At 30.3% G+C, this 20,922-nt stretch overlaps 1 protein-coding gene across 1 annotated transcript; it reads right to left on the bottom strand.

Moving 5' to 3' along the window:
* Positions 1-6,696: 6,696 nt before the first annotated feature.
* Positions 6,697-19,114, bottom strand: LOC123296020. The gene is made up of 3 exons (XM_044877482.1): positions 19,049-19,114; positions 18,569-18,847; positions 6,697-6,999 (listed from the first exon to the last, which is right to left on the bottom strand). The coding sequence occupies exons 1-3, from the start codon at positions 19,112-19,114 to the stop codon at positions 6,697-6,699; spliced, it is 648 nt and encodes a 215-aa protein (XP_044733417.1).
* Between the last annotated feature and the right edge of the window lie 1,808 nt (positions 19,115-20,922).

Here is a 20,922-nt window from a genome sequence, read left to right as displayed (position 1 = left end):
TATTTTAATAATATTTAACTTTATATCTATTTATGTGGCATGATGTACATGGAAAATTTTAAACATACTTTAAGACCAAAAATTTAATTTTTGATAAAAATTATTAAAAGAAATGATTCTGCCACTTTTCCTTTTTTTTAAACAGAAATGATTCTGCCACATTTCCATCATAATGTATAATTTTCCCAAAATTATTTTTATCGAGCGTTTTTGGTTTATTCAAATTTATGCTTAAATAAACATAACAAATTTTAATGAACTAATAAAATTACATAGAATTAAGGAAGGAATCCCACTAATTATTTGCTGATATAATACCTATATATGTATGACACACCTATTGACAAACTTGATTTGTTTGAGGTGTGCCGATAAATTACACAATCAAACTGAAATGAAATAATTTAAAAAATTTGTTTTCTATTATTTAAAAAGCTATTAATATAAAATATAATTAATTAATGGTCCTTGATTTTTGCCTAGAGACATTTAAAATACTATACATAATAATATAATATCCTATCCATATGTAATGTAATGTAATGTATAAATATTATTTGTATTTAACACGATAAGTATGTACCGTAACAATGTTATAAAAATAACCATATATGGTAATGTTTATTAAACTATAACAATGATAAGGAGACTTTAAATTATTACAAATGTATAGAATTAGATACAATGTATCTTAAAAGTACGAATACAGGGTGGTACAATTGCTATAAATTTATTTATAAGTAATATTATCTAGAAATACGTTTTCTAAGCTTGAAAACTTGATATTAAACATTTTTTTGGCAAAAATTTTAATAACCTAAGGTAGTTTTTTAGTTTTCCTAGTTCTATATTCAGATTTGAGTTGTTTGTTAATATGGACGGGAATATATCTGATATTATTGTATCGCTTATATAGGGGGAGGTGATCTCAAATGACCCCCCTTAGAAAAAATGTAATTAATAGTCAAACTATTCGAAATATGTACAACGTCGAAATATTTTCGAATTCTTTATTCAATTGTTACAATATTGATATGTAAATTTCTTTTTATCTGTTCAAAGTTTTAGAACTATTCAATATTTCTCAAAAGGTATCTTTTTGACCGACTTTGTAAAGATAGTAGGTAAAATGATCTCATTTCATTTTTTATCAAACAGTTCACATAAAATATTAACTGTTCTTTTACATTGCATCAACGATTGATATGAAAACAAAAATAACTGGTAAATTCATCTAAATCAACACATTCAAGACCCGTTACATGATGGGGGATAATTTTATCTATAATAATTTTACACACAAAACAGGGATCATTTTAGCCTATATAAAGGGGATCATTTTACCCGTAACATATTTGAACTTGTATTTAGAATTTATTATACGCCTATGAAAATTTGTTTTAATATCATTACAAGTCAACAAAAGCCAAGAGTAAAAACAGCCAGCCGGCAAAAACTAATACAAAAAAAGAAATTTTACGTTGAAATAGGTGTCTTACCATAAGTCATAAGCAGTAAAATTAACTAGCTTATACATCACTATAAATCTTTATTGAACGATTAATTTGATCGCGTGGAAACCATCTATCGATAAATATACATAATTCCAACGTCAATTTTAATTTGATTTCCGTATTTGATGCATTTCAATCTTTTTATGCAGTGAATCGCCTTGAAAATTAAGGTAATGTTTTTGAAATCCCAATGGAATCAAATGGGAAAAAACCTAAGAATATTGGTTGATATTGGTCGTTGATGCGGGTAGACTTAGTTTGTACGAATAATAACTTACTTTTTAAATACATGGTAATTAGAAATAATTAAAAAACATATGTGATTGTGTGACTGAGACGCACAGTCTATTAAAAAAACAAATTTCTAGCAACAAATTCTGAAATCATCTATGCACGATATAATATCTAAAGTATGTATCAATTACTATGGATGGCCTCAAAAAATTATATACTTTTTAGTTATTTTTTAATTGAATTAATCTAAATTATTTATTTTTTTGTATACAAAATTATATCTTTATATATTTTATTATTTTACAAAACTGTAGGTATGGATTGGTCTAAAAATCTGCACCATGTAGTTAGGACTCTCTACATGGTCTGATTTTCGCAAGTACCATAAAAACTTGAGGAACCTGAAATCAGCGACGGATTAACACCATTAAGCAGACTAGGCTATTGCCTAAGGGCCTCGGGGAGAGGAAAAAAGAGAAAAATATAAATCTATAGGAAAAAGGGGCTTAGTTGATTTACGAAGAGTAAAAATACAAGGGGAGAGACAAAAAAAATTGAGAGGAAAGACAAATTTTTATGCGATTCATAAAAAGTGATGAGCTTGATATTGAAAATGGATCAAAATGATAAGTTCGCAAAATGTATCTCTGAGTCACAAAATTTGCACAGGTTTTACAATTTTTAGTGATATAGCTATATGTACTGTTATAGTATTATCAATTAGAATGGTAAAAACCGTGCAAATTTTGTGACGATGAGTATATTTATTTCGAACGAGTGCACTAATGACGAAAAAAAAATATTTTGAGTCAATTTATGATTTTCATGGATCTTATGCTTAAAATTTCTTATAATTTAAGACTTAACCCATCTATTTTCGATCCAAAAATAATTATTCAAATCCCAGAATTAAAATTTTCAGCTTTTCTAATTTTCTTTATAAGTCATTTTCCATAAATTTATTAAACGCATTGACATAGTAAAAAATTGACCATTTTTAGGCAAAATTATTTTATAATATAAACGTAATAAATTTGTTTTACAAAAATTTTCTATTCTCTAATCCATAGCTGGGCAGACTTTGACTTTGTTATATGTTTTTTATGTCTTTTAACAAGACAGGTATGATCCGAAGTGTTAAAAATAGTTTAAATAAAGAGAGTCAGCTACTCAAGTAATGGCTCTATCAATACTTAATCAGTTTTGATTTTGTTGTTTCTGTTTGTTTTTTTTTTGAAATAAAATCAATGAAACAAAACCGGATAAGGAAAGTATAAACAAGAAGGAAAAAGAAATGAAAAACGTGTGTATGTCTTTACAATGATTATATTGTTATTATTAATTGTGACACAATTCACATGGTCTGTTTCACTTTGATCTTCTTATTACAGTCTTTACACCAAGTTTTTGTAAAAAAAAAAATAAATAAATAAAAACAATGGCTATAGTTGGTTTGTTAATTTATTATAATTTCATGTTGTTTTTATGTATGTATGTAATTAAAGTGTATTATATTGTTAATTAAATGGTAATAATTAAGTTAAAAAACATAAATAAATAAATAAATATCTTTATAATCTTGGATATTAAATTAATATGTTATTTATAAAATATAATATCAATAAAAACGCCGCAATTAAAATTTTATATATATTTTCTTTAAAATATTATAAAAATATTTGATTCAGTAATTAAATGGAATGAAAAGTGGGTTAATACGTACAGAACTAAGCCTTCCGTTTGGAAAATTTAATCAGTCTGCTAAATTTTTACTAAAATATTCTAATCTTGCTTATAAAATTTCATTGAAAGTAATGTTTTGTGTTGATATCGAAAAAGTTTAAACATTTTCTCTTCATTACCTCTCTCTACGAAAATGTATTCTAAATCATCTTTCGAAGTGTTTAAATAATGAAACAGTAAGTTAGCATTAAGGTAGTACTATCGGTAATAGACTTTGCATTCAGAATTGAATGAAACATGGCATAGTTGTCCATTATTATATCATAATTAATCAGTTAAATTTTTAGGGGCCTTCAGAGAACTGAAAATCTGAAGGTCCAGCTTTGTGAAATAAAATAAAATCTGTGATTTCCCATAAGGATCAATATAAAAATATCTTTAAAATATCTTTTTTTCAGTTCTCTGAAGGCCCCTAAAAATTTAACTGGTTAATTATGATATAATAATGGACAATTATGTCAAGTTTCATTAAATTCTGAATGGAAAATCTATTACCGATAGTACCTTAAAGTAAAAAATTAAGACTCTTGCTGTTAGACCTAGGTCAACAGTAGGCGTATAAAGCAAAACCAAGACTACAGGTGCAAAACCATGATTAAGATCTTTGCGTCTTTGTCTAGTTTTCTATTACGATTGCGTTCATTTTTTTACTTATCACAATATTATGAATTAGTAGATCTTAAAAGATCTGCCTGTTATTTGTAGGTCTATGTCAAAAATTTTTATAGCCTCAATCGATGTTCGTTATCGAGTCAAAACATCGTGTGAAATCAATTTTTGGACAACAACAATAATTACGAAAATATGAAGAATTTAAATGTACAAATAGAAAGAGAGGAAAATAGCACGTGGTGACGCCATAACTTGCGACAGAAAAAGATTTAATTGATCATATCTTTCATTTTTTCAATCAATTTGATTTTTTATTTCAAGTATTCTTATCTATTATCTTACATTTTCAAATTTGAACGAAAGATACATGAAATCGACATCCGGACAAAGGCCTGTTTAACTTTTTTCTTTTTAACTATATTTTTTAATAATCTCGTTTCATGAAAAATTGTTCACAGAGAGGCAACTTATGTCGTATTCGTATACGAGCAACTCAATTATCGTATAAATAACTTGTGCAAATTAACAACAAACTATTTCACAACTCGTTTATTATTATTAAATTTTACATGAGATTAAAATTTTTTAACGGTAATTGCCATTATTGATAACCATAACTCAAAACTTTTATCGAAATAAAATCAATAAACCCTCAAATTGAATTTCTAATTGATAGTTTATTTTTAAAATTACCTATACTTACCCAATACTTACCATCGAAACCATTTTGTAATTTTTCAACTTTCTTAAGAAATGAAAAAATAATAAAATTAAATTTCTTAAGTGTAAAAAATGATTTTATTTAGAAATTTCGACTGATGTTTAACAATATTATTAAGGACATGATGATTATAACTTAGATTTTTGAATTTGTAAACGTTTTTGTCGTAACACTCGTTGAATCAGTTCTTGCGTTTCCAATGCATGATCTAATGGCATTTGTTGTAATTGTAATGATACATTTCGTCCAAATGCGTCAAATTCATTGTCGATATTTGACGACATTTGGAGTGTGGATAATGAGTCTCGACGATTCATTGGTGTTGTTGATTCAGTAATATAACATTCTTTTTTTTCTGAAATCGTAACAAATAGATTATTAAACAAATAAATTAACTAAAAATTAAAATTAGTTATTTTATGTTAAAATATAAACTACTAGATGCCATTAAGAATGCCACGGCGGGGGGGTTGGTCATGCTTGGTTGAAAGTAGGCCTGCCAAGTCTCTGATATGGACCGGAGTCTCTGATTTTCCAAATGTGTCTCCAGTTTTTGAAAAAAAAAAAATAGGGGTAAATAGGTAAAAGACAGCAAATTTTGAATTACAAACACAGTGAGGAGCTTTAAAGAAAACATTTTCCAAAAACTTTATCACTTCAGATTTCTAATTTACGAAAATTTGTTGACATCATAAGCAATTCTTTTACAAATTGGAACTTTAGTCTAAAAATAGTTAATACGACTGCAAATGGAGAATAAAGGCAAAAATTTTTCCTTCAGAAATCTTTTCATTTTGAAAAATTTTTTCTTCCTGTCCGTGGAAAGGAAATCGTGTTTCCGAAAGTTCATATAAGATGCGAGCTAGATGTATGTTTTCCATATTTCGAATTAAGAGTCTGCATTATTGTTGTATGTACATGTCAGTTAATAAATTTCTGTTGGGAAAAAAATGATTTAATTTTTGAAATGGGCAATATTTTTAAAATGAAAATAAATCATTTAATTAAAATAAAATTGAAAATTAACGAAAACTTACATTTAATTTAAATATGAAATGTTTAGCTCAAAGAACACAAAAATTTTGGACAGTCAAAATTAACACAATAAAAACAGTGGCAGTAAGCTCTGGTTACATAATTCTGGTTTATATGACACAACGTCATAGATCAGGGTTGAACTTGCACATAATCAGCCCTCTTCAAAATTCAAAATTTAGTGCTTAAAAATTTCTAAAGAAACACTATAGAAATATTTACTCTTAATTTCTGCGTTTTTGTTAATTCCTTTGTTAATTTCCAATTTGTATTTGATATTTTCCATAGCGAGTTTAACAGCCGGGACCCATTATTGGGAAGATTTAAGCCGGTCTAGATTTTAATGGGTCCCGACTGATAAAGTCGCTATGTAAACAGCTGGTCTTGTTTTTTTCTTTCAGTTTAAATTTAATGCAGTCGTTTTTTTTGATTTGTTAAATTATTTTTTATTTTGCCCTTTTTTGTTGGGATTTTAAAATACCTATTCAATGATATCCCACTTAATATAGTTCTTCGACTTTCATTTTCGGTCGATTTGCCTATTTTATAGCTATTCTATGATACTCCACTTAACATATAGTTAATCAACTTTCGATTTTTTTTCTTTTTCACAATATGGTGTCTGGTGGTCGCCATATTGAATTTTAATTATTACTCTAGTGTACCTGAAAGGAGCACAGATACATACATTTTTAATCCTTTGCGTCGCGCAGTCGGGTAAAAAGGGGATTAACATGACTAAAAAGGGAAAACACTATTAGGATAATACCAAAGAAGGTAAGAAAAGCAACAACTAAAAAACTTTAAAACACAAAATAATATAATTTTATTAAAACTTTAATTTTCGCCACAGTCACTCATATTTGTTATAGCTTGAGTATTTGTTAATATGGATACACGTTTTTGTCGAATAATTCGTTGAATCAATTCTTGTGTTTCTAATGCAGCTGCTAGTGGCATTTGTTGTAATTGAAGTGAAACATTTCGACCAAATGCATCAAATTCATTATCATTTGTTAAAATTTCTCGTAGGGACAATTTTGAATTCCTTCCATATGATATTTCAGTCTGACTCATTGTAGATGTTGTTGAACTAATGCATTCTTCTTTTACTGTAATAAAATCTTCTGTATTTCCTGACTGTAACAAATAGAAATTATACTTGAAATATTTTACTGAAATTATTTTAGTATGTTTGGAGCGAAATCATATAACAGCAGAAAAGTGAAAAATGTATCGAATTTTATGGAAAATCAGTATTAAGAAAATTGTACAAGACCGTACAAGAAATTGGCCTCTAAAATAATGTCTTCGTCTTTAACTGGCCTCTAAACTAATGTCTGCTTCGAAAATTAACCGAAAATTTGATCCATCTACAATAATTGGACCGTTTCGGAAGAATGATAAGAACCAATCTTAAAAACACTTTTCCAAAAAGTTATTATTAAATTTTTACTTACTGCTTTTCTGCTGTAATAATGTGTGTTTATTCTTAGGATTTGACGATCCATTTAAAATACGCGGTTCAGTTTAATATTTGATTTTCTAGTGATATGGTATCAACAAAAAATTACTCTATACTTGTCATTTATATAAATTTTTTTGTTTAAAGTTATAAATGTATATGTATTTCGATAATTCGTTAAAAACTTGTCTACTTTCAAATTAAACTAAAATTTGGTTTCACAAAACTTACATTTAATAAATATGAAACATTTTTTAGACAATCAATACGAAAACTTTTTCATAATAAATATCAGATTATCGTTGATTCTGCATATTTAATCATTGGTAACCATGTTTGGAAACCTGAGAGATGATGAGTCAGAAGAATTATCCGATAAGCTAGAATTGATTTGCGTAAAAGAGGCAACCCATTCATTCTAAAATTAGGGACTCAAATGGAATAGTAAGCAAGGCTTATAACTTTCCTTGCCTTTTTTTTTATTTTACGCTAGTTTTGTTCGAATTAAAATTCTATCGATTTCTATCGCCAATATTATTGAAACCAAATATTATACCATGTATATATGAAATATATCATAGTATATTAAGTTTAGTCCCAAGTTTGTAAAGTTTAAAAATATTGATGCTACAAACAAAATTTTAAGGTGTTCATATAATCACCTAATTAGGCCATTTCCGGCTGTCCGTCAGTCTGTCCGTCTGTCTGTGGACACGATAACTCAAAAACGAAAAGAGATATCATGCTGAAATTTTTATAGCGTGCACAGGTCGTAATAATATCGATAGAACAAAAGATAAAATATGTTCCTTATAAAAAAATTAACAACTTTTGTTTGAAACATTTTTTTGTGAACATCATTTTTTACCCTCGAGGACGCAAATTAGATACAAATTGTATGGTATATGTATTATATGGGAATATCAGTAATGAATGTGTGGCTATCTTAGAGTGGATATATTTCTTTACTTACGTGACATCAAAAAACAAACGATTGCCTCTATAAATGGTATTTCAACAATTAACTCAGTCAATTGTATGTTTTCACTTGTTTTTGCTTATTTTCAAAAATAAATAATTTCTGTTAAATAGATTGCTGTTGAAATGCAATAACCTTTTTGAGAAGATTGTCACAATTAATAATTAATTGAATTTATATTAGGTTTTTGGTAGTACATACTATATTATAATAAATAATTAAAATAATAAAAAATAATTTGTTCATATGTATGACTACAAGTTTTTTTATTTGATCTAAAAATTTTGCGAACTTGCGTTCATTCTCAAGAGATTCAATCTAATAATTAGTTGTAATAATAATATTTAGATTAATCTAAAAATATAATTCCCTGTTGTACAACATTTGATCGAATAGGTTTATAATACACCTTTATTAAGTAAAATATCGTTTTGATCAATACACGAGATGAATACGATATGACTTACTAGAAGTTGACATGGTGTGGAGATGTGTATAATTCTAGGATAATCTACTGGTAGAATGTATATTATTATTATCATCATCATGCTTTAGCTTAGACGTACACTTGGGAGGTTTCAATCTCCTTCCGAAATTCAATATAAATTTATTCATTTCGTTTAAATTAAGATGAAGTCACACAGGAGGTAACTACCTGGCTGACTATGACTGATAATAAGGCTATTTACTTGGTGAATCATCCAAAAAAACCCAACCAAGGAAACATTCAAAGTAGTCCCACTGTTTAGTTACATGGTGAGTAATCACAAAACATCTGTCTGTTAAGCTGTTGTTATTAAGCGATCCACAGAGATTCTCCAGCTTTTTTTTTTTTTTTTTTTTTTTTTTTTTTTTTTTTTTTTGTAAGGAGGAGGGGAAATCTTGCATAAGACATCCTCGTGGATAGTGTCGAGATTCCTACCGACTAAAACCCCTCCTCAATCTAGTAGTTCGCATTGGAACCGCGTTAGCATTACTTCAATGCGAGTACTGTCTTTAAAATTACATCAGGTTTTCTCTCTGCCTTCTTTTTCTTTCGTCTCTATAATGACACGCACTACTTCATAGGCCTTTATCCATTCGTCTCGTGACAGTAGCAAGCTTTTCATCATGGATTGCGAGGTGAAAGTCTCCCCTGTTTTCCTCTGGAATATTTCTCTGGCTGCTTCCCATCTAGGGCAGAAAAAGAGTGTATGTTCCGCGTCATCTATCTGATTGCAGTAAGGGCATTTATCGGTTTCGGATCTTTTTCGGTCAAACAGAAACTTTTTGAAGCAACCATGACCGGACAGGGCTTGAGTCAAAAAGTAGTCCACCTCTCCGTGTGGTCTTTCGATCCAGTTTTTGATATTTGGAATTAAATTCCATGTCCAGCGACCATGGATCCCAGATTCCCACCTTTTCTGCCATTTTTCCATTGTGCTAACTTTGACTTCTTCAGTAGGCCGACCTTCATAGAGTTGAAGTCTTTCATCCACTAATAGGTCTATCGGGGGTATGCCTGATATAACACCAGCACCTTCAGCTGAAATTGTCCGGTATCCGCTGCACACTCTGATGCAAATGATCTTTTGCAGTCTCACCATCTTTCTCAGCAGGTGTTGTTTCTTCATCGCTTGTTGCCAGGCAGGAGCTGCGTAAAGTAATTGAGAATGAATTACGCTGGACAATATTCGTCTTTTGGAGGCTCTGGGTCCTCCCAAATTGGGCATGAGGCTCGATAATGCTGACATGGTTCTCTCGGCTTTCTGTATAGTCTTGTCTAGGTGCACTCCAAAATTAAGTTTGGTGTCCAACCAAACACCTAACTGCTTTAAAACCTTGCCTGGACGGATTGAGACCCCTTGAACCTCAAACTCAATGAGACCAACGTTTCTTTTAGTTGTTAAGAGAACTGCTTCGGTTTTCTCTGGTGCTATTGTCAGTTTCCTCTTCTCCATCCATTGGACCACTCTTTGAACGGCAGTATTTCCGTGATTCATTAGAGTTTCCTCGTTGGTTGCTACCACAGTCATAGCTATATCGTCAGCGAAACCCACTAGCTCCACTCCTATAGGAAGTTTCATTTTCAGTAGGCTGTCGTATTGGATATTCCACAAGGTTGGGCCTAGTATAGACCCTTGTGGTACACCACTACTGACTTCCTTCTTTGTGACCTTTCCTTCTGCTTCTAGTATTATTTCCCGTTCCGACAGATACGACGCTATTAAACTGATAAGGCTTTCATCAATTTTCCTCACCCTTAGCTCATTAAGAATGATCTGCCACGAAGCACTGTTAAAGGCATTTTTAACATCGAGTGAGATAACCGCACAGAGGCGCCGAAATGTCTTGGAGAAGGCAGCTGCTTTTTGTGCTGTTTCTATAACTTTTCGAATAGCATCAACTGTCTGTCTACCCTCTCTGAAGCCGAACTGGTTGTCTGCTAGGCTTCCGGTACGGTCCAATTCCCTTTTGAGCCTTATGAGAATTAAGTGTTCGTACAGTTTACCTTCGACATCGAGGAGGCATATAGGTCTATATGAACTAGGGTTTTCAACTGGCTTATCCCCCTTTTTCAATAAAACAAGCTTGGCTCTTTTCCATTCCTTTGGAAACTCTGATCTTTTTGCCAACGCGTTGTATATTTCAAGAATATATTTCGGCTTAGTTTGCGCTACTTCTTTTATTATTTCAGGTGGTATGTTACCTGGACCAGGAGCTTTGTTTTTTTTTATCTTACTTGCTGCCACTTCTAGTTCTTCTTCCGTGAAGTTTCTGAAATCGGATCCTTTAATGGTAGTAAAGTTTACGGGTTCATGTATCGGAAAAAGATATCGTACAACATTCTCCGTGGCTTTCATAGTCAGTTGGGATTTAGGTGGGTTCCCAACGAGTCTTTTCTTCACAATGACGTATCCCTTACCCCAGACGTCCCTATTAATGTCGTCAAGTACACTTTCCCAGATTTTCTTTTTCGATGTTTTGATGCAGTTGCGTAGTCGTTTTTTGTAAAGGGCGTACTCTTCCTGCAGGACTGTTTTAAGTGCAGTATCGTGTTTTTTAGCAACCCTCGTAAGCTGTCTTCGTTTCCGGATGCATTTCTTGCGGAGTTCTGCAATTTCGTTGTTCCACCAATACATGGGCTGTCGCGTCTTTGTCAGTCCTTTCTTTGGCATGCATGCATCGCATATTTTGGATAACGTGCCCGATAGTTCTTTAGCCGGTTGTGTGATTGTGGAATATTTTACAAAATCTTGAATGGCTTGGGATTTTTTGTCCTCGTCCATTTTCTTGGTATTCCAACCTCTTACTATTTTTTTCACATGATGGTTCTTTATGTCTTCCCTCACTTCAAAAATGATATAATTATGGTCACTCAGAGATTCAATGTCACTTACTTCCCAGTGAGTGATTTTTCTTCCAATTCCTGTCGTTGCTAGAGTCAAATCAAGTATCGAGCCGTAGCCATTTCTTTGGAAAGTCGGTTTTTTCCCTACATTTTTGACGATTAGGTCGTGTTCAGCTATCCATTCTGAAACCAGTTGTCCTCTTGCATCGTTCGCCATCATTCCCCATTGTGGGGATTTTGCATTAAAATCTCCAACAACTATTGCCTCAACGCCTCTTGTTCTTATGCAGTTTCCTATCTGCTCTAGTATATCCGATAGTTCCTCTATTTTCTTGTTATTAAACTATTGCTGTGTTCTCACTCCTACAAAAATGAGTAAATCGATAACGACTCAAGGGTGTTGGGAATTCAGATTTATAAATTTTTAAGTCGTATCAACTTTTCTAAGCTATTTACTATTCTGATTTTAGTGTAAAAAGTTGAAGTTGTTAGTAAAAAAATTGTGCATGCGCTTGGGTTTTAGATACCCATTTTTCTAGACATTCTTCTCCTCTTTTGATATTCCTAGTTACGGGCTCGTTGTTTGCAAAGAACCGAAGTGTATTATGAATGTATGAAGCTAAAGATGAATTCTTTTTCTCTTTCTGTTCAAATTAAATTTCAATAATATGAACAACGCGACGACGTACAGTCTAGACGTTACTGCTATTTTATTGTGAAATAAGTACATTTTTACGTAATACCTATAAAACTTACAAAACTTTTATACAGCGTGTTTACGCTACAAATGAATTTAGACAAAATTAGTTTTTCTTTTATGCAAGCAAGTAATACGATTTTTACGCAAATATCTATCAACATAATATTTCACCGCCTTAAACAATTGCACATTTTGGGAAAAATATACCTTTCTGGCAGATTTGTTACTTTGTGATATTATAAAAAATTTAATAGAGTTTCCAATATTTATTAAACTACGAAGTTTATTGTAAATAAATCGCAAGATCCTATATATTTTTATATACCTTAGTCACCAAAAAATTCAATCAGAATAAAATGAAATTAAGGTCTGTATATAATATGTTTTTAAATTAAAAAAAAGATCGTTTGGGACTAGTTTTAGAGGGAGGAAGAAACACAAGTTTTGGAATTTCATGGCTAAAATTTATATATCCATAATAAGCAAAGTTATAGAAAATAAATTTTACTATAGTTTTATAATACAGATACATGTCATAATTTCCATATGACCATAAAAGTTTTTAAGAATCCTAAAAATAACTACTTTGAAATCAGAGAAGGGAGATAAATTTTATTTGCCTCTTACGATAAACATTATCAGAAAATTCCTATGAGAATCAAAAAGATCGTAAGCAATTATAGAGATAATACCATAGAGCTACAAACTCAAAGATAGACAAATAATGTAGGCGCGTATAGCTCTAGAGAGACCGATATAGTAGGTGCGTAAAGCTATCTAAGTACCACCTGTATTCCAAATCCTTAACCGAATCATACTATGAGTGATACTCGGGAGGCATTTGATCTTTTAGTATCAGATGCCGGCTATCCTACCTGTGGATTTCTATGGTTTTCCATTAGGTTTGCACGAAGTTAATACCGGGAGAGTTCCTAACAAAGTCAGTCATAGCTGCATACCTTCCCCTTCCTTTCTTTTTCCCTATCCCTTTTAATGACATGTTCTGTACAATGTTCTGTATTGTTTAAAAAAAGAATGAATAAATTGAATTAAATTGAATTGAATATCTTCTACAATTTCTATCTTTTTCTACCACTCTCACTGAGGCCAAGCATTCACTTATTGCGTTTCCTATGTCTATACAGCTTTATCGTCTTATCTCTATGTATGCAAGTCATATTTGACTGAGGGGACCGTAGGTTATCAATTTTTTACAATAGAATCTCCCATTTGGATTTCCCGATTAAAATTTGACTTGTATACGAATCTTATGGATGTTGTCTGGAGTATTAGGGGATGTTTTATGAATCACCTGTTAAAATCGAACAGGCGGTAGTGTTGTATCATTGAGAATACATAACATAATACGATGCCTACTGCAGAATGCTATGAATGTATGTATTTGTGTGTATGTGTGTAATGTGCTTGTATATGAACGTAGTAACCACCATCAAGTTCACTGACATTTTGTGAGTAGGGCAGCCACGACGTAATGACGTCATATTCTATGTGTAGTATGTGGAAAATGTGGCGTCGACATATCGTCGGATATATATATGTGTGTGTATTATTTGTAATTCACATGTTTCATATCCTATCAATCGACGCCTAGTATGTTAAATATATTTATTGGTAATCTTGATGATTGATTCTATTAAAGTTTTGAAAAATGATTTTGACATGTTCTTAATTATGCTTCCTTCCAAAAACCGAATAAATAGTCAATAGTGCAATTAAATAAATAACGCCTGCGGACGGTGAACGATTTTGTACAAGACCATACGGCCTAGGCCAACCGCATGTTATTCATATTAACAATAACGATAGTAAATTAAAATAATTTACGGAACTAAAAAAATTATTTCAAATTAAATAATGAATATAATGATAATTAATTAGCAAATACCATTTTAGTAAGTGTAAAAATAAATAAATAATACCTAAAAATATGTATGTAGGGGAAGGTGGTCTAAAATGATCACCCAAAGAAAAAAATGTCATTTTAAACCAAACTATTCAACATATGTACAACGTCGAAATATTTTAGAATTTTTTATTCAAATGTTACAATATTGGTATGTAAATTTCTTTTAAATTGATCAAATTTTTAGAACTATTCAATATTTCTCAAAAGGGATGATTTCGACCGACCTTGTAAGATTGGTGAGTAAAATGATTCCATTGCATTTTTATCAAAGAGTTCACATAAAACATTAACTGTTCTTTTACATTGCATCAACGATTAGTATGAAAACACTGGAAAATTAATCTAAATCAACACATTCAAGACCCGTTACATGATGAGTGATCATTTTATCTATTATAATGTTACACACAAAATAGGGATCATTTTAGCCTATATAAAAGAGATCATTTTACCCGTAACGACATATTTGAATTTCTTCATAAAAACTGACCTTAAAATTTATTATACGCCTATCAAAATGTGTTATAATATTATTAAAAGTCAACAAAAGCCAAGAGTAAAAACAGCCAGCCGGTAAACACTAATACAAAAAAAGATATTTTACGTTGAAATTTGTCTTACCATAAATCATAAGCAGTAAAATTAATATATTTGCTACGAAACACAAATTAGCTTATTATACATCACCATAAGTCTTTGTTGAACGATTAATTTGATCGCGCGGAAACCATCGATAAATATACTAGATGGCTTTAATGATTTACTTAAAACAACGAGGGATCATTTTACCCTGAGGGATCATTATAGACCACTTTCCCCTAATTCACCTTTAAAAAATTGAATTATATAATATTCTATATATACCTATATTTTATTTAAATATAAATAACCTTTAAAATCACAGCAGTATGTATACTGCAAAAAATATTATGGTTAAATCACAAAATGTATTAGTATAATAGGTTGTCCTTTTAATGAAGGCTGATTTGTTGTCATTTATAATTTTTAAATAAATATATTTTTTTTATTTTTAGTCATAACCAGTGTAGTGTTTCCAATATCATTATTATCCTATTCATCATTTAAGTATATAAAATAAATTTCATTTTATTTTAACTATAAATGGTCATAGATTTATTTTATTTTCTAAAACCATTTTAAGAGAATTTCATAGAATTCATTGACAATTCAGTACAATTTCATTTTTTTATATTAGGAATTTATAGGCAAAAATTAATGACTAAATTAATTTTATAAATAGTTATTAATTAAAATTTTCTATAAGTCAAATTCACAATGCCGAAATATTTGTCATAAAATTCCAAATAGAAATTTTACTAGACCAAAGGCAAGTCGAAAAAGGGTAAGGCGAAATTACGTTAGATATCTGGTGGGTCAGAGATAGAGTATTGACTCGAGTTACAAGAAATCGTGAGATGACTCTTGAACAGGCCAGATCTAACTATTAGTACGGGCACAAAGTTACAAAAGGCGGACAAGGTAAAAAAATTTTCTCCTAAAATCTAAGGAGTCAAAAATAGCAGTCATTTTTTATTATTTTTAGAGGAATTTTCAGTGGATTTTTGATATTTTGATATTTACACTTCTTCAATATCAACATGACTTCTCACTTTTTCGACTTTTTATGCAGTTCAGTCACATACCGTACGGGCTAACAGGCCCCTAGTACGGGAATTGCTCGTACATCCCTGTAGGTGGCTAAGATCCAGGAGTAAACATAATAATTTTATTGGAATTAAATTTACTCCTTAAATATTTCAAGAAAATCGAGAGAGGAAAAAAGATTATCTAGATCAAAATGTAATATTTGGATCTTAAGTCAAAAATACGTAACGTAGGTCACATATCGACCACGAATTTAAATTATCGATTCACTAAAAATGGCTCTTTAAAAATATTGCCGTGATTATTCAAGATCACGTAAAATATAGTATCAAGTTCAATTACTCATATTAAACAGAAAAAAAAACATTAAAACTGAAATAAAATGAAAGTTTGATAAAGACATAAATATAGGTTTGAAATAAATTTTTTTCTTCATAAACACGATCTTCTGACTTACTGATGATAGAATGTTGCGGCTTACAAGGTATCAATTACAAATTAATAAAAAAATACTAAAGATGGTTTTGTAAAGAAAAAAAGAAATAAAAATGATTATTTTTCTATAAAACTAGGTAATTATTTAAACATGAAAAAGGCTAGACCATGCTAGACACATTGCACATTTTTATCTAAATGTATTTATTTTGTTTTTGAATTTATAAAATTGCACTTTTTTATTTATTAAAAAAATACTTTCTCTAGTAAGTTGAATACAGAGTGATTCGAGAAGGAAAAATTTAGTTTTGCTCATTTCCACTAATTATATATATTTAGGTACCTCTCTTTATCAATCAAGACAAATCCGCAATAAAATTTGGAAGTGCGAGAGACCGGGGCTGAATCAGGTATTTAAAACAAAAACAAATTACATAAAAACGATTAAAATTTTTAATCTTTTATGTAAAAAGTAATAAAGTATACGTATATTCCAAATTCAACTCTTTCTTATTGTGAGTCGCCAAAACAGAATGCAACATTCTGTAGAATTTGTCGAGTCAGAAGATTACATTTTTTTTGACTCGATAAATTGTAATTGTCCTTGCAAACAGTAAGACCAGTTTTACCAGTAAGTTGGTTAGTGTAAATTTTAAGTATGATTGATTCGATGATTATGCTATCTATACATTGAATTTCAATTATTTTACTTTACTCTCGCATGACCGAAGTTCTTTGGGAGTAAAAGGAGATAAGTAAAGTTCAGTACCTATACGGATGATCCCATTGTCGGCTCAGTGGAGCTTATCAATTTATTCATCTTGCCTTGGGCTCCTTTATTCTTTCGAACAAGTTTGTATGCTTTTAGTCGTAAAGATAATAATTATCTATTTTAATAAGTTGTCGAGACAGAATGAACTTCTATTTGCGGAATAACGCCGATCTTTGTTCTTTATTCTGCCAAACTTACAATATTACATCATTAATATGATGAAATATATTAAAGTGGACCACCGGTAATCCGCCCCCTGGCTAATCCTTCGCCCCCTGTAATTCGACTATTGTTTTTGTATTGAAGTATAATCTTTACTTAGAATATAACGTATAGAATCTATCATTGGATTTGTGAATTGGATTGGATTAAAAGGTACTCTTTTGTATAGAATTCCGGATTATGGGGGAGGGGTCTTCAGCAGTAATCCAGCAAATTCGATAGTCCAACACTGCCCTGCAAAACGTTTGCCCGAATACCATGGGTCCATTGTATAATAAACTATTTTACTTTACTATTAAGACTTTAAGTCTCATTAAAATCCGTAAGGAAAACTTGATTTCTCAGTGAAAATCTAGAGCTTCAATTTTAAGTTCACTCCAGCTTATGATCATATCCCCTATCGCCAATAAGGAAGCTATTGAGCCTGTTTTTTGGCCTCTATTGTAATCACAATTTTAGCAAGGTTAGGAAGTTAACATACTCTTTCATGTACTTCCTGTATCATGCAGTACATTTAAAAACAAAACTCAAAGCAGTAGGTGAGAGCAGAATTACCAGTAAATTTTATGTATTCATAACACAATGATCAGATCTTCGTCTGATAAATGATAAATATATTACTAAATACTTTTAATTATTATTCTTTATTATTAATTGCTTAAACAGTGGGATTTTAATCTATGACAAAGAAATATGGTTTTTGTAAAAATTAGAAAGTATTTCCTTCTTATCCTTAAAAAAAAAACCTTAGATGGAAATCGTTACAACTGTTAATTATGGTTTACTATGGTTTGCACAATACAAGGAAGCTAGACCAAAGCAAACTGTGACTTTTAGCAAGCCAAATACAATGAGATAATGTTGTTCGTATCATATGAAGTCCTTTAACTTGGTGACTTGTGAAAATTGATGATTGTAATTCTATATGCAATAATTGGAACAATGGAAAGCGGTTTGGTTGGCTATTGATAGTAAAAAATCAAGTAGAAGATCGATTTTCAAGTTAAATGGTAAGCTTGTGTGTAAAAAATCAAGTAGAAATAACCGTCGTTAGTTTCCGGAAGAGCTTCTACTAGTAGTCTCTAAATATTGGGAATATGAAACTATCCATAGCTTTATATCTCCCTTTTTAAATAATTCTCAGGCTATTCTAAGAACTTCTTTCCTTTCTTTTTCAGTTAAGGGAGAGTAAAGCTCGAAGTCGTTAGTGACAAACTTAGATTAAGATTAGTTTTTGTTACACTAAACATACCTCATTTATTTTTGTTTGTAATTCCTGACATTGCTCTGGCGTACTATCATCCGCTACTAAATGAACTCCAGATATTAAATCCTGAAATATCATTGGTTCAACAATAAGTCCTTTCTTTTGACTGTTCTTTTGTTTTTGTATACAAGTCTCGCATAAACTTAAAAATAATTGCACATCCCTGTATGTAACATTTTGATATTGACTTTTTAATACTTTCATCATACGATCGCGACCTGCATGTCCATTTGATAAATGAACTTTTTGCAATATATCAAATAACTGTTCATCATAGACAAAATATTTGATAGAATCCGAAGGACCATTCTTGGTTGATGGATTAATTAATTTAAGTTCACCATCAATTTCTATGATATCATAACGTTTTAAAAATTTATAATCGTTACCCTTTTTACTTTTATTTTCTTTTAAAAATTTTACTTTCTTTATGATTTCATTATATTTATTTCTATTCATTGATACAGAATTAAAATTCGATGAATCACGATCAATTTTAAGTATTTCATAAAATTGCGTTCCATCGGCCATTTTTGCAAAATATTTTAGCGCGCACACTGTTTGGCTTCAAATAGCTGCACTGAAAAGTAGTTAATAAAGCAACAAAGTAATGAATGTTATGTTTATCAGTTCTACATTCACTGATTAAGTTGTGCTAGTGAAGGTATTTAAGAAATAATGACTTAAATAAAATACGAAGTACGATTAAACTAGTTCGTATGCATTCGCTAGTGAATGTAACAGCTATAAAATATTCTGATACTCGATAGATTACAAGTTAGACCTTGCATACACTAGAATACAAAAAGGAACGATTTTATTTTGTCTTCGAACTGCATGAAATAGTTGGTTTTTTGTCAAGACAAGAGAAACTTTTTGGTTTGAAACGAACTTTCATTCTTTTGAAAAACAGATACTCAATAGAAATTCAATACTTTAGCTTTAAAGCGGTATTCTGGTCTAGAAATTTGAAAAAATCTAATTTCCAAGTTTAGATCCTTAAGAATATATGTACGGATTTTTCAAAGTTAGAATTATTTTCAGAGATGCGAATTTTGTGAATCACATAATAAACGACAGATGTTGCCGGACGACTTGAGAACCGGTTTTTTCTAGAAACACCAATAGAAAAAGGCCCAATTTTTAATCCAAATCGAATATAAAATATTATTCTCCTAGTTACGCTGCCGAAAATGTTTCTCAAACTTAAAAAACTTTTTTTTCAAAACTACTTTTTTCAAGGTGGTTGACATGATATCTCAAATTCTACTCGACCGATTCCTTTGAAATTTGGTGGGAATCTTCTTTATAAATCTCTCTATCGGCTCTGATGGATTTCTGAAGGGGGAAATTTTTTTAAATATTATTGAAAGGTCAATAAAACATTATATGAAAGAATGGCTATAAAATGTTTTTAATTTTTTTTTATCATAGTTTGAGAAATGCCTAAAATTTTGGCTTCTGGACCAAAATACCGCCTTAAATTATTTTTGCTGTTTATTTGGGAGGTACAATGATGCAAAGAGATTTAGAGATACAAAGATAAACAGACTCTTCACAATAATGCCTTTGCTTCTTTTCGTTCTTATTTTTCGCAAATTTTTTGCACTATTACTTAAAAATTAACACTACACAAATGTCGATATCTCAATAATATTAGCCCTATCGTCAAGGCCAGAATAAATTATCATATCTGAAATTTGGCGGTGTACTTTTTAAAATTATATTAAGTTTTTTTAGTATGTACGCAGTCATAAACAACGCCTAATGTAGCATCAGATTCATATATGATATATTCATCGATTTATAACAATCGTCCAGTGGCTAGTTTCATCTTCTATTACGCTTTTATTTGCTTTTTATCCTACTGAATCATTCTTGCGTGATTTTTTTTCTTGTCACGTGTCTGCAACACACAGTAATACGAGTGTATCAAATGTCAACTTCTTGGTATTGTTGAGGTTTGGTAAAAAAATATTTATCTAATATTAATTATTACTGATTAAATTATTTACCTATAAAAGGATTTGTTTATGTTTCGAATTCATAATACTAATTTATCAGATATATATTGATGAATAATTGTTTTTATTGATTGATTGTGTATGAAAAAATAAGTCTTTCCGATTATTATTACACAAATTAATTTCTCTTTAATATTATGCCATGTTTGTAGATTGGGATTTTACATTAGGTACTTGTCCTTTTGCTTTAATTATTCAGAAAAAGAGCTTTATTATTTAGAAGAATAGAGTTTATGATGTATTTGTGATTGGCAAATCGAAATCGGTAATTTTTCATGAATTTAGTAAATTGTACGATATTCCTACGATTTCTCT

The sequence above is a fragment of the Chrysoperla carnea genome, chromosome 3, assembly GCF_905475395.1.
Source record: "Chrysoperla carnea chromosome 3, inChrCarn1.1, whole genome shotgun sequence".
Classification (NCBI taxonomy): domain Eukaryota; kingdom Metazoa; phylum Arthropoda; class Insecta; order Neuroptera; family Chrysopidae; genus Chrysoperla; species Chrysoperla carnea.
This window is presented reverse-complemented; position numbering and strand designations above follow the sequence as displayed.